Genomic DNA, 21,519 nt, shown 5'->3' with positions numbered 1-21,519 from the left:
GCTCCCGTGTGGTTGAAGTGTTGTGGCCTGCTCATTCAGGTACCACTCCTCATCCTCTGAGCACTTGCTGGGTGTGCTGTAAGCCAGGTGCTGCACCAGGGGGTGGGGGTAGAAAGTTAAGTGACAGAAACCTTCCTGCTGCAGGGCACGGATGGCAGGGAAAACTGACAGGTGAGTGCAGGCAGCCTTGGGGATCTGCTAGACCCTGGCAGTGCAGAGGGCTTGGGAGGGGAGCTGAGGAGGCAGGAGCCCATCTTGGAGGGGACCCCGGAGCTGAGCTTTCAGAGATGAGCACAATGGAAATCAGACAAGGAGGAGCGAGAGGATTCTGTTTGTCTTGTTTTTTTTTTTTTTTTTTAATTATCATAATAGAAAACAACAAGAGCAACAATGCTAACAAAGGGGAAGATTTCACCACTGGTTTTACATCCTTGAAAGTTACACATTTTTCATCAAAAGAACACACTGAAATCTCACGTGAAGAGAGAGAGGCTTTTCACCACTGAAGTCAGTGGTCTCATGGGAGTAGCAAAGACCTACAGAAGTAGTTAAAACACCTTTGAATCAAGGAAACTGCAGCTAGATTATGAAAACGATCGTAAGACACAAACGTTTCTGAATCTGTCGGCATGAAGGACTGTTTTCTGCACATGGCAAGTTATAAGAATAAGAATTCTGTAAAGGCTTAAATAGTAGGGAGGGCAGGAGGAGGGCTTCAGCAGGGGAGAGAGCTGGGCGCTGTGGGAAAGGGTCCGAAAGAGGAGAGGGTACAGGCTGGTCCCCTGCTGTTCACCGGCCTCCCATGCCACCCCACCCCCAAACTCTTCCCCAGGCCGCACTTCTAAGAGGGGCTGAGGTGGGCCGGTCCCTGGAGGTGCCAGGGACCCAAGCCACTGGTGGGACATGTTTAGCCTCAGTGTCCCACCCACTTTGTGGGGTCTTCTCCACTTAGGCTGGGAGTCCTCACAAAAGCCGCAGAGAGTGGAGACAGAGTGGCGCAGGCTCCCAGAAGTCCCATCCGACTTGTCAGGGTTTCCCCTTGTTGTCCCCGCGGGGATGCTCTGCACTCAGGCGGTGGCCACGATGACCACTGTTGCTGGGAAGGCTTTTATTTATTCAGTGTCTCACAAGAGAGCAGAAGAGGAGGTTTGGGAAAACCCTCATCATTTTGGAGTCAGCGATAGTTGGGCCGAGAGCAGGGTTTCCCACCCTGGGCCTTGCTGGCCTTCGGGGGCTGGCTGACCCATTGTCACGTGGGTCTGTCCTGTTCCCTGTGGAACAGGCAGCAATCTGGCCTCCACCCACCAGATGCCATCGACACCCCCCCATACCCATGCACATCAAGTGGTGATAACCAAAATTGTCTGTAGACATTGCCAAATGTCCCCTTGGTGGCAAAAGTCCACAACCGAGAACCACTGACCAGTGGAATCTGAAACCTGTAGTCAGGAGCCTGGGACCCTCTCTCCTGCAACCAGCTCCACCTGGCAGTGAGCCCAAACCTCCTGGGGACCCGGCCTCCTCCAGTCAAAGTGTCACCATGCCCTCCTGCAGCTGCCCCGGCAGGCAGGACTATCAGAGGACCATGGGGACAATCTTTGAACTAAGTGCTGCAGCTTCTCCTTCACTAAGATGTCACATAGACTGTGGTGAGACCAACTCTGGGGCCAGGGACTGGGGTGCAAGGTGGGCACATCCCCTTCAGGTGTGCCCTGTGCATCTGCTGGGACTTATTCCTGTGGCAACAGCTCCAACCTGCTCTGGGGAGGTGGAAGTCAGCTTGACAATGACCCAGAGGCTGAGCATGAGCCTCACCAAGGCTGGGACGGGGCCACCTGGGCGGGTGCAGGGCCAGCTGGTCAAGAGATGGTGCAGGGCACAGGGCCATGGGGCGGCCTCCTCGGGCCAGTGCCTCAGTCCTCCCTGCTTTCATTTTCTTTTGACACTGGCAATCTGGCTACCGAGTCCTGGGGCCAAACCTGGCCCTGGCCTCAGAGGCCCACCCTGGAAGGCTCATGCTGGGGGCGGTGGGTGCAGGGAGGGCAGGCGGCTGGCCAGGGAGGCCGGGGCTGAACTCGTGCTCCTTGCTGTGGGCTCTCAGGCCTATGGCCTGCCCGTTTCCTCAAGAGAAAAGTGGGGTGACAACGTGCACCCCTCGGCACCCCCACAGCTGTCCCCAGGGGAATTCGGGAGGAACATGACACAGCACAAAACACCAGGGAGACGTGTGGAACAGCAGCAGGAGAGGAACTAGGGACCTGGCTGCTCATGGTGAAGGGAGCCACCAGCTGAGTGGGGGGAGAGGCCTGGTCTGCGGCTCCAGGCGGATCCTAACATCTGCTAACGGGGTCTGGCGGGCTCCCAGCTAGAAGCTGGCTTCTTGCCTTTCCAGCCACCTGGCGCCAGCCTGTTCTTCCTTCCTGCCCCCTAGGACCCTGGGGACTCCTGCAAGGAGACACAGTCATCTCTCTGCCTCTTGATATCGATTTCACGGAGCGCAGAGAATATTCCAGCAAAAGCAGCCCTTCTCCGAGGACCAGCTACTCGAGAGGCTAGTGCCTCCTTCCTCAGCACTGACCCGTCAAACCAGAGGGGGCCCTGGGTTCCGCCTCACCTAGGGAGAGGCCAGACTGGGCCCCAGCTGGAGTCTGAACCAAGAACATCTGTGTCCCCTCCTCTGGAGAGCCCTGGTCCTCAGAGAGAGGGCTGTGTCTAAGCTGAGGTCAACGTGCCACACGGGCCGTCCCACGACCTGACCTGGCAGTTCTGCTGGGAGGAGCGGCTTTCCCAGAGCGCACTGCCTGAGGGCTCCCGGTCAGGGCCCCCCTGCATGCATCCCGACAAAGGCAGTCTTTGGGAACCTCACTGGAGCCTTATGAGGAGACCTGTGGACCATCTTAAACGGCTGGGGGCAGCATCAGGGACCACTTGATGAGTCAGGCCGAGAAGGAACGGGCAGGGGTTGAGCGCGCCCAGTTCTAGGATGACCAGAGACCTGTGAGAGCCAGAGCTGGCCCAGGGAGTGTACCTTGAGAAGCAGACTCTGTGGACCCAGGGCCTGGTCTAACAGAGCCCTGGAAGTGACACCGGCCACAGAAGGACAGTATGGTGTCACCGAAAGAGCCTGGCTTTGAAGCCCAGCTTCCCAGTTCCAGGCCTGGCTCCTCACCTGCATGCTGTGTGGCCTCAGGAGAGTTACTTCACTCCTCTGCACCTCTAGCACCTCTCCTGTGCACTAGGGAAATGATGTTGCCTAGTAACCGCGAGGATGAAGGACGGGCATGCGAATGTGGCGCTGCACCTGACCCGGTGCTCAGGCACAGGAGCCAGGTCTGTTTTCCCCTCACCTGACCAAGACAGGACCACAGAGGCCGGGGGACAGGGCGGCTCGCTCTCTGGCTGGAAACCCATCCCTTGCTCCTCACTGTTATCCGTGATGACGGGATAAAAACAGCAAGGACACCAAGAGAGCCACTGGGATCTGCACACTGTGGTGTGGACAAGGTGGCCCCAGGGCACCCCACTGTCTGTGCCCTGACTCTGGAGAGAGACTTGAACACTGAATGTAACTGACGTTTATGTGTGCATGGGGGTGCGTCGTCCAGGAGACCCCTGCAGTCACAAGTCCCCAGGGACTGGAACGCTGGCATCCTTCCCGAGGCCACATGCCACTTTTCCTTCCTGCCTCTCTCCCTGGGTCACGCAGACACAGCGCCCTCTCCCACCCGCCTTCCCACGGCTGTATGGAGACCTGCTTCTTTAAAGGGATACAGGTGCCCCTGGGGACATGAGGCCAGAAGCTGGGGCATCAGAAAGCCCTGGCACTGAAGTGCCCCAGAAGATGCCAGGCATGCCCTGGCCCCTGTCCTGGCTCTGGACCCCCCTCCTTGGGTTCTCAGGGAGACATCCGTCTAAGAAAGCCTTGTTCGGGGGGCAGACCTGGGGCATGGGGAGGAGGGCGCTGCTGGCGAAGTGGCGGGGTGAACACCCAAGGGCCCTGTGGCGTGGAGGCTAACTACCCAGTCCAGCCGGCTGTCCGTCAGTGAGTCCAGAAGGAGTCCCAGGCAGACGGTCCCAAGTCCCTTATCCCAGGCTGTAAAGGTCAGGCCGGTTCCTCACTGAGCAGAAGCATTTGCAGATGGATGCGTGCTAATCACAGCCGGCAGCCGCCATGGCTCTGTCTGGAGGCCGGGCTGGTGAGCCTGTTATCACGCAGCTCCCAGAGACGAGTGGCCACTTCCGGACAACCCAGGTGCCCTTTACCTATCATCAAGAACCCTCATGTCCCCTGAGACAGCAGTGATGGGGTCAGGATTTCTGCAATCATCCCCAAACACACACAGGGGCTTCTTTACTAGCCTTCAAAGTCTCTCCATCGCAGAGTGGAGATTTATGCCACTTACCTTCTTTTCTGTAGTGGAGGGAGAAGGGAAGGAGAAAGACCCCTGGGCCTGTGGCCACTCAGTCCTCTCTGAGATCCTTCCCACTGTCTGCACAGGGAGCGGCCCTTGGGAAGGTGGTGCAGTGGCCTTGTGCAGCAACTTCCCAGGACTGGGCCCTGCACATCCCACCCTGCTCTGCTGTTTACTGGGGACCCTCCTTGTTTAGCAGGACCCCCAGGGAAACTGGAGCTGCAGAGGAGCACACCACAGCCAAACTGGCCCCAAATACAGGCAGATGCACAGCCTGCCGCCTCCCACCTGGCTTCTGCACCCCTGGAGGGTCACGCCACCGAGGGCAGCTTCTCCAGTAACTGGACCTGGGACCACATGCAGACCACAGCCCTCTCCGTCCCATCCACCCGACGATTAGGCGGACGGGCATCTTTCCCATCTTAGGAATTCCAGGATTCCTCCGAGGAGAAAGAGCAACTTCATTTGGGCAGCTGAAAAGTTAACTGCTCAGCAGAAGTAGTTTTGAAGGTGTCCCCTTCTCTTCTTGAAAAGATGAGGAAGTCCATCCAGCCCTGGACACCAGTGTCCCCGAAACCCCACCATGTGACCAGTAACCCCCCATCCCTGGGTTTCCTGATGTGCCCAGGGCCCTTAAGGGGCCAAGTGCCTGGTGATGAAGGCCATTTCCGAGTCACATTAGGGCAGCCCTATGGCCCTGTGAGATGACCACCAGCGTTACCAGGGGCTGAACAGGAAACCCAGCTGGGCTGGGATCTGGAATGTTCCAGGAGCTGCTCCTGCCCAGCCCCCACATGTGGGGTTTGGCACATTTGTAAAAAACAAGACACAGCAGCGATCATTTTACGGTTAGCAAGTGACCACCACCACGTCCACCTTTTAACCCTGACCACCTGGTCCACGTCGCCTCCTGCGTTGGAACCACAGTTTCAATGACGCCCTGCAGGCCATGTCTGCTGAGCCCCCCAGAGCTGGAGGCTCACACTGCCATGTCTGGAGCAGCTTCACCACAGCCTGGATATCTGCCCTCCAGGCCGCCAGGTCTCTGTGCCTGGAGAGGCCATTCAAGCGGTCAGAGCTCCGGGTTCTAGAACATGGCCAAGAAAGGGCCACCTGGAAAGCTTGGCCACCGTGGCCCGGTGCAGAGGGGCCGTCCTGAGTGGCCGGTGGCAGCCGTGCCCTCAGAAGGTGAAGGCGTACACCACCCCGACCACCACGATGTTTCCCAGCGTCGCTATGATGGCGATCCACAGCAAGACGGCGTCGTTGGAGGACCTAGGAGGCTCTTCCAGCTGGCCCTGGCCGTTGGAGGCCGTGTGGACGTTGGCGGAGGAGTTAAACAGGGAGTACTCGGTGCTGAAGTCCTCGTTGGGCGAGTCCATGAAGGCTCCTCCCATCATGGGCAGCTGTGAGGAAGGAGAGAGAATTAACAGGGCAGCTGCAGGACAGGTGCCCCTCAGGGGAGCCACCACTGGGAACTGCACTTTGTCCCTGGCACCCAGGCAGGACATGGTCTTCCTGCGTGTAAGTGACAGCGAGTTTCAGTGACGGAAAACGAGCATTCATGGCAAGGTGTGTGGCGGGTGCCCTTGTGCCCACTCCACAGGCAAGAGCTTCAAGAAGAGCACCCGACAGCCAGCAGGCGACTCCTGGGGACTCACAGCGCCACCCCCACACCAGGCCTGCAAGTAGCATGGTCTGCCACTTCCCCCAATCCTCTCCCGAGTTTACAAATATGCTGTGATCAGCACGGAACACTAAGAAAATAGTGTCTTCTAAATCCTCTGCACATTCGTCCTCTTGGCCATGCTTGGCCCTCTGCAGAATGCGGGTGCCTTGGCGCTCCCCTCCCTCCTCCAGGGCCACCTGTGCGGGTTCCTAGACAGGCCACCCTCCCTCCATCCTGCAGAGGTCCCTGGCCTGAGCCTGCTGCCTTCCTCTCTCTGGGAGGGACACACAGTGCCTCTGTGTCAGTTTCCTGTTGCTATAGTGACAAATTGCCACAAATTCAGGGGTTTAGAACAACACCAGCTTATTACTTTATAGATGTGGAGGTCTCCCGGGACCACAGTCAAGGTGTAAGTCAAGCAAAAATGAGAACAAAGATGAGACTCATCATCCCCACACGTAATCCCTGTAACATTTTAATGTTTTTTCTCTTCAATGCTTTTTTTCTGGAGGTGTATGTATCAGAGGCCAGGGAGAGAGGCCGGGGGGATTCACCTATGTATTAAGAAGTCCATCCAAACCCCATTCCAACAGTTGTGTAATATTCCATCAAACACAGAAGCCCTAATTTAATCCTCCCCCTAGAGTTGGACGCAGGAGTTTCCAGTTTTGCCTTTTACGTAAGACGCACTGATAAGCCCTGTGCATCCGGGTGGACACATCCTTGCACTCACATTTTTATTTCAGGGGACAGATGCCACATGCACAATTTCTGAGTCCATAGTGATGAATATTTTAGAGTTTCTGGTCCACAGGGACAAACTCCCCCTAGGAGAGTGCTTCTAGCTGCCCCGGCCTGGGCTGCGCGTCACTGACCTGAGGATGCGGGCCCTTGTCTCTGGGGATCAGAACTACCTATCTCCGCGTGATGGGGAGGCTCCCATCTGTTCCATCTGCAGGATGGAGCTGGGGGTGGGGGGTCGGTCGCTCAGAGAGAAAGGGCGGCCCCAGACCTAACAGGGAAGAAGGCTCTCCCTGCCCCCACCCAGGAGAACAATGTCCAGGCTGTCCCAGGCCCTGCCGCCCTCCCTCGCCCCCAGAGCCAGTGTGGAGATGTATTAATTCCCAGGTTTGGTTCTGCACCAATTTGGCTTCTGATAAATGTCTCCCTCACATGGCACCTGAAGGGACGAACAGGAGACAGTGACCGCTTCCTGGACACATGTCCACAGGCCCTGCTGGCCAGGGCATGCGCCAGAGATATTAATATACTCACTTCTCCTGGTTGATGGCAGAGCTGCACCCCATTTTACAGGGGGGTAAGCAGAGGTTGAGGCCACAATCTGTTAGGGTGTGGAGCAGGTCAGTCTGGAGCCTGGGCCCCCCCGACTCAGGGCTCAACCAGTCCCGGTGGGTGGCTGGGTCTCGGGGCCTCCTTGTTACTGATAAACAAGCTGAGCACTGCTGTGACTGAGAAGCGCGACCTCTGATGGGCTCCTGACTGGAGGAGCTTGGCATTTCTTTGCTGACCACTTGCTGCCCTGATCGCAGTGATGAAGCCATGTGTACTGGGGTGTGGTGATGGGAAAGGGCCACTAGGGGGCGCTCAGGCTGGGCTCCTCCCAGATGGGGGCTGTTGGCCCTGGGAGTGAGCTGGCTCCAGAGGTGCATTCATATACATAATCAAGTCAGCACTGTTTTAGTGCATCCATAAACAATGACGGACATAAATGGGACAGATAACAGATGACAGGGCTCCTTGACAACGCGATGGGGTTATGTCCCTACAAACCCGTGGTAAGTGGAAGATATTATCAGTAGAAAATGCGCTCAGATGCCCAACCCAACAAGCACTGGAGCTCAGCAACTCAGCCAAATGCAGTCTCTGGCTCCCCCTCCAGTAGGCAGGGCTGACGGAGCTGTGGCCACTGACACTGCCCAGCATCAGCAGAGAGGACTGGGCTTCCTACCCAGATTCCAAATTCGGAGGGCAGTTTCTATTAAAGGTGCATCGTTTCACACCAGGGCAAGTTAAAAAAAAATCCTATCTGAACCACCGTACACTGGAGACCGTCTGCATAGACATTAACAAAGCTATTAAAATTAGAAATAAAAGAACTAGGACCTCAGATGGGCCACAGGGATCCGGAACATGTGGGCCAACCGGACAGTGGGGGACAGGAAGGCTGGGCAGAGGGCCTGCTGCCGCTGGGCTCAGCCATCGGGAGGGGCTCTGGGCTTTCCAGCAAAGCTGAGCATGCTGCCCGTCTCAGTGCAACAGTCCTGTCCCCACAGCACTCCCTGGCTGGCCACTTCTTGGGGCCTGTCCCACACTGTCCCCCAGTGGCCTGGGGGCTCTGTGAGGGGAACTCTATTTATTGTTCTTATCGTGGAGTTCTTAGGAGCTTGCACAGTGGTGCCTAAAGTCCACGCACTGATAAAGACGGCCATTTTCTCCTTTCTACAAACAACTGCTACTCCTACTTGGCTGGTTCTGTCCCCAGGAGGGGTGAATCCCTTCTCTAGGTCACCACTTCTGGGCCTCTATAGGACCCACCCTCCACAAGGCCTCCTAAGCCACTGGAGGCCACTTTCTGCGGTGGCCTCTTAGGAAGTGGGGTCCAGCCAGGGGACGCTGCACGTTCGTCCTCTTGGACATGCAGAACGCGGGTGCCTTGGCCCTCCCCTCCCTCCTCCAGGGCCACCTGTGCGGGTTCCTAGACAGGCCACCCTGACTCCACGCCCCTCCATCCTGTGGAGGTCCCTGGCCTGAGCCTGCTGCCTGCCTGTCTCTGGGGCATGTTTGGGTTTGAGAAAATTTTCACCCAAAACGCTGGGGGAGAAAATGGGGATCTGAACAGAGACTGTGGCTCACCACGCCTCTGCTCTCTGCTGCCCTGTGGTGCTCACTCAGCGCCTGTGTTAGTTTCCTGTTGCCACAGTGACAAACTGCCACACATTCAGTGGCTTACAATGAGACGAGTTTATTATAGATCTAGGGGTCTCGCCGGACCACCGCCAAGGTGTCACCAAAGCTGTGCCCCCCGAGGTGCAGGGGAGCCTGGCTTCCTGGCCTCTTCCAGCCTCATACACACCAAGTGCTCTTTTGAAGGGTTGTTGGAAAAGGGCAAGGCTGACTCCTCAGGCTGAACTCCCTCCGCCTCTTTCTTAACACAAAAAAGGGGTAACAAGTGGAACCACAGGAACTGGTGGGGTGAAACCAGCAGGGGCTCCCCTAGGAGTGCCTCTAGACCAATCCCAGAGCTCCTCAGCAATGGGACAGTCCCCACGCTGACACCCTCTGCCCTGCCCTGCACCTGTGGTGAGGGCTCAGGTGGCCAGAGGGCGTGGCCACTGTCAGACTGATTCTGCTGCCCCAGAGCCCGGGGACCAGGGTGGGAAAGGCGGGGTGGGACGAGGTTCAGAAAGACTCGGGCGAATCCTGCCTGAACACACGTCGGGGTCTGGGTGTGTCAGTTACACACTGCACTTAATTTCCTTCCTGTAAGTAATGGGGATAAGACAGACGAGCAGGTGAGATTGTTGCAAGGGGCACCTGAGACCCATACGATGACAGGGCACCTGCTAATCTCTGCTGGGGTTTGCACGTGGTTTTAACCTCCAGGGATTCATGTGTTGGAAGCCGGGTCCTCAGGGTGGCCATGTTAAAGGCGATGGACCTTTAAGAGGTGGAGCCTATGGAGGTCACTGGGGACTGCCATCAAAAGGGACTAAGCAGTTCTGGTGGGACACCAGTTAGTTCCTGCAAGAGGTTGTCATAAAAGAGCTAGCCAGACACTTTCTCATTCCTGGGCTTCCTGTCCTACCAGGTGACCTCTCCCTCTTGCATGTATTCTAATGAAAGTGCCATCTGCCAAGATGTGATGCAGTCAGGAGGGCCCTCCCCAGAGCTGGCACCATGCTGTTTGGACTTTCTGCCTCCAAACTGTGAACTAAATAAACCTCTTTTCTTAATAAACTATCCAGCTTCAGTTATTTCCTTACAGTAACAAAGAACAGACTACTTGATCATTACTAATATTCTTCCCTTCTATGGTTCCTGTAGTAATTGAACACTTATTATTATGCATCTCTTCACCTACTGCTGAGGCCAAAGTAAGGAAATCAGAAGGCAGGCATTGCTAGCCATGCGTTTTTTGTGTGATCAATTAATCAGTTCATTTGCAGTTGTTGACAGATGGTCCCGCACGCCTCCAACTTAGACTAAGGCAGGCAGCTGAGGTGCGCCAAATCCATCTGTCTCAGGTGTGTTGCTTCTGTTTTGTGTTGATGTTCTTTTTTTCTCCTTTGTAAAATAGACTGTAAATTCAAAGTGCTGGTTAGCTATGAAAATGACTTTAAGCACTGAAAATCTCATGACAGGACAACAAATGGTCGGTGCTTATTCGATCATTTGGAGGCTGGGAAGATTTGGTGAAGAGCTGGCTCATGTCAGATGGAGGGGACGCTGGCCAAAGTCACCTTGGAAACAGGTGGAGAAAGAAGGTGGCTTTCAGAGGCCACCCAGCCCTCGGGGTCCACTTTTAAGTCACTGTTGGAGACACCTGCTGGTGGCATGACTTTGTTGGCATGGTGACGAGGGTCGCTCACGCAGCAGGGCAGGGGCAGCCCTGAGAACAGCATCCTTGGTGGGGTACAGACACGAGCCTGGAGCACCGCAAGGTCTTGCACACAGACAAGAATTGGCCGAGGGTGCAGAGCTGCCAATAGCTTCCTCTGGCTGAGCTGACCTGGGCCATCTGACCACAGAGGGTGGGGTGGCCCTGGGGGGCTCGGGGGTGGTTTCCCTGACCAAGGAGATGCTCGTGGCTTGTTCACCAGGTCAGAGAGGACCAGAAACGCACAGCCAACGTGAAAGGCTGTGCTTCCCAGTTACATCTTCCAGAAGGCAGGACCCACCCTGTCTCCCCAGCATCCCCTCTGCCCAGAGAAGACACCCCCAAAATATGTGGCGAAGGAATGGATCCTAGGACCATCAGTCAAGAACCCTGAAGGCATCAGATGTGGTCCCAGAGCCAAAGTCTCCTTGTTGTGTGACATAGCCACACTTCATCTCTGAGGCTCAAGTGTCTCATTTAAAATAGAGAAAATAATTAAGGCTGCTGCGTGGAAGGGGCTGCTGGGAGGCTTTTCCACCAGGGAAAGGAGTTTTCTGGTGGAGAGGGGAGGCAGGCCACGGCCAGAGCAGACACGGCTCCTGAAGGCCGGACCACGCCTGCTCCATGCCGGGCTGCGCTTGGACCCATATCTTTGCAAGGAAGGTGCCACACAGACTGTGGGACACTGGAGGCCGATCTGGCCTCTCCAGCAACGTCAGAGAAGGCAAAGCCAGTGTGGCCATGCGGGAGAGTGGTCTGTGCTGGGCAGAGGGCAGACAGGCATCTGGGACTTTGATGGTTTCGACCTTCATAAAATGGAGAGGAACGTCACCAACACCTGCGTCTGCCACACACACGGATTCATTTGTGGCTGAACCCAGGGTGGTGCCCTAGCCTCAGGTCCCCGTCCCCTGGTGTTACGGTCACTGCATGGCACGAGGTGGCTGAATGTGGCAAGGAGAGATCTCAGAAGAGTGGACATAGGGGCAGTGTGTCCACTCTGAGGGTCCTGCTGTCCCTCCAGTCTCCACCCTGCCCCAGGAGTGGAGCTGCTCTGAAGTGGCCCCCAGGTCCTGTCTGTTCCTGTCAAGGAGGACGTCACACAGACCTCCCTCCCGGGCCTCTCCAGAGAAGGAAGACTAAATGCTCTCAGCAGGACATCTCTGAAGCTCAGCTCCCAGGGGCCCAGACAAGGGGAGACCTCTCTCCAAGGCGGGGAGACCCGAGGTGACGTGACTGTTTGTGGAGCTCTGGGACGTGGGCCTTGCCAGTGATCCCTGGGCCCCATTAGACCCGCTCCGGTGGGGGCCCGTTCTCAGAGCCCAGCCTGGCCTGCCTGCCCGGCAGCCTCCTGGCCTGTTCCTTACCAGAATGCGATGCTCCTGGATGTGGACCTAGTGTTCAATTCACACAGGGGTCTAACGTCTGTGCTGTCTCTGACCCCCATGGGCTGCGGTGCTCCCAGCAGTGCTGGGTCAGGAGACCTGGGAGCCGCTCAGAGGGGTGAACTCTAAGGCCAGGCCTCCAGCTCACAAGTCCTCGCCAATTATTCAGAAGGCCAGCTCAGTGATGCTGGGCCTAAAGGGAGAGCTGTGGGGCCAGGAGTGTCTGATGAAGCCCGCGGATGAAACAGGTGCCCAGTTAAATTTGAAAGATAAATCATAAAACTTTTTTTTTTTAGTATACGCATATCCCTGATATTGCACTGGACATACTCATGCTAACATCATTCGTTATTTCTCTGATGCTCAAAGGTAACTGGGTGTCCTGCCTTTGCTGTATCTGACAATCCTGTGCTTGGCCAGTCTGAGAAAGGCCTGCAGTTTCAGACTCTGTACCAAGGAACACTCCTTTGTGCCTTTGGAGTGCAGCCCCTGAGCCTCTGGGTGACCTAGTTCATGAGGAAATTGCAGAGGAGCCTCCATGCCGTTACAAACATTATTAAAACGATTTCTCTCATCACTAAATTCTCACAGGGCCCCTAAGGTCTAAACACGAGGCTGCATTGATTGAGAGTGACAGCCATCCATCCATCACTCAGTCAACAAACACCACAGCTCACGCTGCGTGCTAAGAGGTGCTGGACGACAGCGGGGATCCTATGGTTGAGCCCAGAGAGTCCCCACAGGCCCCGGTGTTGAAGGCTTGGTCTCCGGCTGAGCGTTCCTGGAAGGTGGGGAACCCTTTAAGAGGCGGGGCCTATTGGAAGGTCTAGGTCAAGGGCAGATGTGCCCTCACAGGGGGCTGGAGGACCCCATTCTGCTTCCTGGCCACCATGAGCAGCTCTGCCCCACCCCATGCTCCCTGCCCTGTCGCGCTGCCTCGCCACAGGGGCCACACACTCAAGGAGGAAGTTGAGCCCAAGGATGCCCACAGGAGGAGTATGGGCCTGGTCCAGCCCAGCTCTGCCCCCTGGACTGGGCCACGCATCTTGCTGGATCTGCTTCTGTGTGAATCTGAAGGTTCCAACCCTGGGCCATGGGATCAGCAAAGAGAAGTTAAAATAAGAGGGAAAGGCTTCTGGTGCCAGTCAAGATGGAGGAAACCCATTACAGAGAACAATAAAGAACCCGAACGGAGTACAGAGAGCAGGGACCCTGGCAGGGGATGGAGCAGGTGGACCAGGGGGGGAGGGTAAACCTGGAGTCGCTGCCTCCTTCACTGCCCACCTTGTGGCCAGGGGACCTCAGGCGGAGTAGCAGACCCTCCCTGCTGGCTGGGGAGCTGCAGGAGGCCCCGGGGCTGGAGACTGGGGATTCCTCATCTTTTCTCTCTGGGCTGCCTCAGCAGCAGGATGTGGCTGGTGTCTAGCCCGAGGTGAGAAAAGAAGGGCCCTGGGGACCACAGGGCTTCAGGGCAGTCCCAGGGCAGGGTGGAGAAAGGACACCCGAAGATGTGGGTGGACCTGCACTCGGGACCCAGGAGGCACAGCAAAGGCTCTGCAGGTCAAGCTGTGACATAACCCCTGCGCACGTGGGGACAGCCCCTACCAGCCCTGCAAAGCTTTGCGGTGTGCTCTGGGGGGCACCCTCTGCTGCGAGGGCCACGCAGAGCAACCTGAGCAGCACAGAGAGAGCAAACCTGCTCCAGAGAACTTCAAAGCCCAGTGTGTCAGCTAGGGCCGCCACCACGCCCACAGAGGGGGCCAGCAACAACAGAGCTGTTCCTCACCATCCTGGAGGACAAGGCTGAGGCCCAGGTGTCGGTGGGTGGGGTCTTCTGAGGGCTGGGAGGGAGAATCTGTCTCAGGACCCTCACTGGCTGGTCCATATCCATCTTCCCTCTGTGTGTCTGGGTTCAGGTTTCCCCTTCTTACAAAGACACATGTCATACTGGATGGGGACCCACTCTAGAGACTCCATTTATCTGGAAATGCAGTCACATTCTGAGGTACCAGGGCTCAAGATTTCAAAATGTGAATTTGGGGAAGGAGGGACATGACTCAATCAACAACTTCGGCATCTCACAGTGTAAAATTCAAAACACTCAGGCTGTAAGCCCAAACTATCATACTTCAGTGCTCCTCTCCTAGTAATAGAAACAGAAAATCAGCTTGGATACAGGAGACCTAACATCAACAGCCGACAGGATCTGACTGACCTTTATTGACCCTTCTGCCTGACAAGAGAATGTGCATTTTTCTCAAGAGCACACGGAACATCGACCAAGACAGGCCACATCCTGGGCCATAAACAAACCTTTACAAATTTAAAAGAATTAAAATTATATAAAGCGTGTCCCCTGACCACAATGGAATTAAATCAGAAATTGGTTACATAGAGACATCAGGAAAATCTCCCAATAACTGGAAGTGAAACCTCATGCTTCTAAATTATCCATAGGTCAAGGGAAAAGTCTCAAGAGAAAGTAGAAATATTGAGAGCTGAATTAAAAAAAAATACAAGTTATCAAAATTTGCTGATGTACCCAAAGCAGTGCTTACAGGAGAATCCATAGTATTAAATATTTATAAGAGAAAAGAAGAAAGATATCAATGATCTAAGCTCCATCTTAAGAAATAAAAGGGAAGGTGGACATCAAATTGAACATAAATAAGCAGAAGTAATGAAGTAAAAATAATAAGAGTGAATATCAATGAGATTAAAAGTAAGAACAACAGAGAAAAGTCCATGAATTCAAAATCTGACTTTGTGAAAAGATCAGTAAAATTTATAAACCTCTCCCCAGATGGAAAAAGAAGAGAAAAAACACAAACTACTAATATCAAGAAAGAAAGAGGGGATGTTACTAGACTTTACTAATATTAAAGGGATGATAAGGGATTACTGGAATTATTAAAAATAACCATAGGTCCATGTGTTTAACAATGTAAATGAAATGCATCAATTCCTTGAAAAACACAAACGACCAAAACTTAACTCAAGGAAAAAAGATAAATTGAACAGTCTTTAGAGCCATTAAAGAAGTTAAGTTCCTAGGTAAAAATTTTCTGGAAAGAATGTCTAAGTGGATTCACTGACAAATCAATAATAATACCCACTGTACACAATCTCTTCTAGGAAGAAAGAGGAGGGGACACTTTCCAACTCATTTTATGAGACATCTGCCAAATCATTTCAATGAGGCCAGCATTATTCTGCTACTAAAATGAAAGCTATTTTAAGAAAAGAAAACTGTAGATCAATATCCCAATCGAACATAGAGAAAAAGCAGTCAACAAGATATTAGCAAGTTGAATCCAGTAATATATAAAAAGGATGTATACAAAGGATAGAGCTGACCAAGAAATACCAAGTCAACATCCAAATATCAATCAATGCAAATGCACATAACATTAAAAAAATCAATCAGTGTGATTCACACATTCAAGGCTGAATCAATATTCAAGGGTCAATGAAAGTAATTCATATCACACTAATAGGATTTAAAAGGCAACAAAATGGTCATATCAACAGATGCAGAAAAAACATTCAACAAAACTAAACATCCATTTATAATAAAAAAACTTTTAGCAAACTAAAAATAGAAGTAAACTTTCTAAATCTGGTAAAGCATCTACAAAACAAATTATAGTTGACATCATACATAATGGTAAAAGATTGAATGTTTTCCCCTTAAGATCTAGGGAGCAGGTAAGGATGTTTGATTTCACCACTCCCATTCAATATCATACTAGAGGTTCTAGACAGTGCAATAAGGCAAGAAAAAGAAATACGAGGTTCAGAGTTTCCTTACATACAAAGGAGCTATGAAACTATCTCTAATTGTAGAAGACATGACTGTCTACAGAAAAAAATCCCAAGGAATTTACAAAAAGATCATATAATTAATAAATGAGTTTTAAAAAGTTCACAGGCAATGAAGTCAATATTAAAGATCAACTGTATTTCCATATTCAACCAATGAACAATTGGAATTTAAAATAAAAAAATACCACTTAAAATAATACCGAAGAATAATATACACCTAACAAAATATGTGCATGATCTGTGGTGAAAGCAAGGAAAATCTAAATAAATGGGCAGAAATACTATGGCATGAACTGGAAGAGTCAATGTTCTGAGGATGTGAATTCCTCCCAAATCGATGTACAAATTCAGTGCAATCCTAGTGAAAATCCTAGCAGGTGTTTTTCTAGAAGTCTTCAAGCTGATTCCAACATTGATATGCAAAGGCAAAGGATCAATCATAGCCAAAATGATTTTGAAAAAGAAGAACACACTGGCTAAGTTCACACTGCCTCATTTCAAGACTTATTATGAAATTACAGATATTAAGACCACACAGAGTTGGCGAAAGGACCAAGAAATGGAATGGAGAATCCAAAAATCAATTACATATATGTGGTCGGTTGACTTCTGAAAAAATGGCAAAGGCAATTCAATCGGGAAAGGGTGGTCTTTCCAGCAAAGGGTGCTGGGACCAGTAGATATGGGTTTGTAAGAGACATGTCTACATATGTCCATATAACCTACATCTGGGTATATGGGTATATGAATCTGGCACCTAATCTGATAGAAAAATTACAAAACAACAAAACAGCCAAACTCATGCTGTATGTATGTATATGTATGTTTTATATATATATATCTCAAAATGGATCTTAGACCTGAATGTGGATGCTTATATAAAGCTACAATTCCTTTAGGAAAAAAAAATACAGGAGAAAATGTGAGCTCAAGTTGGGTAAAGATTTCTTAGATCCAACATCCAGAGCATAATCCATACAAGACTTCAGCCAGCCGGACCTCACCAAAATCAAGTTTTTCTCTGACTCTTAAGAGGAAGCAATGACGAGCCCCTCACTAGAAGAAAACACACAGATCACATGTCTAACAAAGGTCTCGGGAGTGGACCATTGGAAAACTCTGAAACTGAATGATTAAAAAAAAGTTTAAAAATATGCAAAAGAGCTGGACAGTTGGACAGCAGCTACATCACGGGCTGAGAGACGCACAGACGGCAGGGGGCCTGTGGAAAGACGCTCCATGGTCCTGATCATCAGGGAAACAAGCAGAACAAACAGGGTGCCACTGAATACTCTGCAAATGGTGCCCCCTGCCGCCCTTTTTAAAAGTGACACGTTAAGTTCTGGCAAGAATGTTGGAGCAACCAGACCTCTTGGGCATTGCTGGTGGGGCACAGTGACACAACCATTTTGGGAAACAGTTTGGCAGCTTCTATAAAGTTAAGCACACACTTACCAGATGCTGCAGCTAAGGGTGGGAGGGGGCATGGGGATGTAGGGAGGGGTCTTCAGAGCCTGTGCCTACACCAAGTTCTTTGGGAGTTCAGCATCCCAAACCATGAACCCAAACAAGTGTCTCTTCTCTATACAGTAGCCTGCCTCTGGAATTTCATTATAGTAAGGAAAGCTGACTGATACACGTGCAGCCCTCACAGCCCCTGAGAGATGGAGGCAATGTTCCCATGGTACAGGCGACAGATGAGGAACAAGCATCTAGAGCTAGGCAGAGCCCATCCTGCATCTGAAGCTCAGGCTCTTTCTACATGCTCAGATTTTACTGCATCTCTGGCAAAGGTGCTTCAGGGACTAGGCCCTTGGTCTACTGCGGAGGTCACTGGACATTCCCACAGGCCTGCTGGGGACTCAGGACAGGGTCCTGAGGATGTGCTGTGTAAGCTGTGGTCCATTTCCTCCACAGAATTAAGCACAGATGAATGCTCTGAGCTACAGTTACACATGACAACGAGGCTGAATCTCACCCAAGTCTCCAGGCACAAAAAAGAGCACACTCTGCACGTCTGCTCACATCGTGGCTGCCAACAGGGTTGATTCTGACCCCCAGGGCAGGGTGGCAGTGTCTGGAGTCGCTTTTCAGGATGGCTGGGGACCTGGCATCCAGTGAGGTGAAGTCCAGGTGCTGCCAATCATCCCGCAAGGCCCAGGGCAGACCCCGACGATGCGGGTCTCCCCAGCCCCAGTATCAGTGTGCGGGGTTAGGAGCTGTGACTTTCACCAAGGTCAAGACCAGGCAAAAGGAACCTCAGGGGCCAAGCTGCTCCTGAGGGGAGAAGTCTCTGGGGAGCGGCGGGGCGAGGGGGGCTGGCACGTTCACCTGGGGGACGTGCCCAGCCACGTGCTTTTCTGTGTGCACCACACGTCAACAGACGTCCTTTAAGGAGATCAGGGCCACGGGACATTCGCTTGGGGACCTGGGATTTGGCACAGTGACTTTGAAGATGGGCCTCGAGCCCTCCCGATGCTGCTTCCCCTTCCCATACACAGAGGAGGCTGGAGCCATCTCAGCTGTCCCTGTGAGCGGCACACAGTGATGGTCATGGCACCTATGGCTCTCAGGACAGAGACTGTGATCATGCAGTGCAGCCCTGCAGGCACAGGCCAGAGCAGGGGACCCAGGTGTGCAGCGGGTGCCCCACACTTTCAGGGTAGATCTTCAGGGCCACCCACCACATGGGCAGGGGCACCTGTGTTAATGCCCAAACAAAAGTGGGCACAGAAACTGCCTTCAGAGAGGGCCAGGTGGGACCCGTGGTCAGCCCCCGCCAGCCAGGAGAAGGACCAGAAGGTGGAGGGGGAGGCGATGTGAACCAGGGCCCTCCTGGCACAGGTGAGTGGACCTCTGCAATCCACGCAGCACTTCAAACTCAGATCCGGGGTCTAGTGGGGACGTGCCTAGAGTCTCCTTGTATTTCTGCAAATGCAGTGTGGCCCCGTCCACCACAGGCCTCCCGGAGAGAGGAAGGAGGGGGTTCTGGTGGTGACGAAGACCGAGGAGGAGATGCACAAGCAGCTCTGGAGAGGGAGGGCGGGCGGGCTGCTGTCAGCTCCTGGACAGGGCAGGTGCCTGGGCTTGGGGGGCACTCGAGCCGCCAGCCACTTATTGTAAAAGTAACACTCAGCTGCAGCTGGCACCTGGGAACAGGAACTGTCCCCCCAAGGACCCCACCAGCCCCTGGTGGAAAGCCGAGGGGCCCATACCTCCCAGCTCCTGGCCTGGCTCCAGCCACAGGTGCTGGTGGAGTCAGGGGCAGGGCGCTTGGCACGTGTGCCTGGCATCAGATAAAGGCAGCTCCCTTCCCAGAGGGAGGCTGGGCATGGAAGGTTCAGTAGACGCAGGGATATGGTCAGTCTCCCCTGGGACCCCTGGAAGGTGACAGAGGGAATGCTAAGGAATGCAGGCTTGGAGGCTCCCCCGGGCTTGTCCTCTGCAGAGGGCGTGGCTGATGGCTATATCTGTCACCCAATCCAACCCCAACATTGCCGGCTGGATTCTGAGCTGGGGACTTTCCACTGAAACAAGACTCCTGCGGTGAGATCAGAAGTGGCCCTTCCCAGAGCCTGCGCAGGGCAGGTGTGTGCAGGGCAGGTGTGTGCGGGGCACCTTACGGCACAATGGCTTTTTGTCGTCCACTACCCCCAGATGTGGGTAGGGACATCGTCCTCGTTTTCCAGGCAAGGACACGGGGGCACGGGTGGAAGGAAACTCAGGTGGGGACTGAGCTCAGAGGGCGGTCACTTCCCTGAGCGCTAAGGGACTAGGGCACAGAGTAATTGATCAGGAACCCACCGCCTCTCAGGGCCCAAGGGCAGCAGCCCCTGTGGCAGCATCTCCGGGGACATCGAGGTGCTTCCTTCCCTCAGAGCATCGAGGCAGACAGGAATGCGGAAGTCACAGTGTGGTACCCCGAATGTGACCAGGAATGATGGCGGGCAGCACTGTGTGCACACTGAGACCTTGCAGTGCAGCTTGGGTGTTTGCCTCAGAGCTCCCGAGGGGACAGGATCGCAGGATACCAGTTCTCAAAGTGGGTCCCACCGGGAGCCCAGGGAGGTTCTGGGTTCAGATCCAGTCTCTGGCTTTCTTATCCACCCAGAGCCCAACATGCCAGGCGTTTCCACACGGCCACCTTGTGGCTGGTGGGGTGCTCTGGCCCAGGATGCTCTACTGCCCCCCCACTTTCTGCAGGCCCTCCGCCAAGGCGCACATCCCTCCCAGGCCTCTCCTGAGCATCCCCTGGCTAAGCAACACCTCCTGAGCAAGAACCTTTCTGGGTCTGGTGCTGTATCATGTATTCACTGCCCAACAGCCCAGCATAAGATGGGGAACTGAGGCTCAGAGAGGTATAGGCACTTCCTTGAGCTTGCACAGCTCAGAAGTGACTGGTTAGGAACCCAACTCCAGATCCCCACACTGATTTACTCTCACATCTAACAAAATATTTATTATATTACATTACATTAATCACTGTCACAGGACATTGTTACATTGTGTCACTTGTCTTTCTCAGAGACTGTGAACTCTTAAGGGTACACGATAAGTCTAAATTCTCCTTAATTCCGGTGCCTAACACATCTACTTACCTAAAGTAGATGCAGCAAGCGTTTTTACCAAAATGTCTGTTTGATGAACTGCTGTGAACTGAGCTACCTCATGCAGCACACACTTGGAGGAGGTGTGCACCCAACCTGCAGCGGCCACAGAAGACCCAGAAGAAGCAGGGTATTTTCGGAAAACCTGAGAGCATTACAGAATTAAAAGGGAAAAAGCAAATTCACTCCTTTTGAGTCTGTTGCCATAGTAACTGAGCAGGGACGCAGCAGGAGAAGATGCTGTCTCCACAGAGCACGTCACCTCTGATTACCGACGAGGAAGGGAACATTTGCCCTGGGGACACAGAGATGCGGGATGGGACCTGTCCTCCAGTCCAGCCCACGGCCCACAGCGAGAGCTGAGGGGGGGCTCTGGGGACCCACAGGGCCACAGCTTGCTTCAGAGGCTGTGGTTGAGAACCTCAGGGAGAGAGTGCCCGGAGCAGCTCCGACGACTTGGCCTGGCCGTACCTGACCTCCTGTAGGCGGTGGCTCCTGCCAGATCCCTGGGTGTCAATGGTTGAGTAAATACAGGGCAGCGGGAGCTTAAAGCTTCCCCTTTAAGGCTGGGAAGGCTGCCATACATTGGCACCTACTGCACGCCCCCCCCCCCCCCCGAGGTCCTGGGCATCCCTGAGGTGTCCCTGTGGTGGTGGTGTCCCCCAAATCACCTTGGATTTCCTCTCCTGGTGCAAAGGTTCCAGGCCACAGGGTTAGGGTGGGAAGCTCAATGGTCATTGCTGGTTAGCTCAGGGACAGAAGAGAGATTAAACTGAATGCCGGGGACACAGGCTGGAAGCCAGGGGTACGGAGAGAAAAGCACTAGATGCTGACTTTGGAGAGGAGAGAGAGAGAGAGGAGAGAGAGAGAGAGGGCAAGAGAAATCAAAACTGAGCCACTGTCCATCAGAGGGCATGCAGTCCCGGTGCAGAGGGGTGGGCGACGAGATCCCCAGGGCAGCTGCCTCCCTCCTCAACTGAGCAGAACTGTTCCCAGCAGGAAT

The 21,519-nt window shown here is 53.6% G+C and overlaps 1 protein-coding gene across 1 annotated transcript in view; it reads right to left on the bottom strand.

The window, feature by feature from the left end:
- Window positions 1–326: 326 nt before the first annotated feature.
- The window catches only part of C5H14orf132 (chromosome 5 C14orf132 homolog), a 42,813-nt gene continuing 21,620 nt past the window's right edge, over window positions 327–21,519 (bottom strand). The window contains exon 3 of the mRNA XM_078049060.1: window positions 327–5,818. Coding sequence (XP_077905186.1) covers window positions 5,594–5,818 — 225 coding nt within the window. The 3' untranslated portion in view covers window positions 327–5,593. The remainder of the gene's footprint in view (window positions 5,819–21,519) is intronic.

This window comes from Ictidomys tridecemlineatus, chromosome 5, assembly GCF_052094955.1.
Source record: "Ictidomys tridecemlineatus isolate mIctTri1 chromosome 5, mIctTri1.hap1, whole genome shotgun sequence".
In the NCBI taxonomy this organism is placed as follows: Eukaryota; Metazoa; Chordata; class Mammalia; order Rodentia; family Sciuridae; genus Ictidomys; species Ictidomys tridecemlineatus.
The sequence above is the reverse complement of the archived record's forward strand: the minus strand, read 5'-3'. Positions and strand labels throughout refer to the sequence as shown.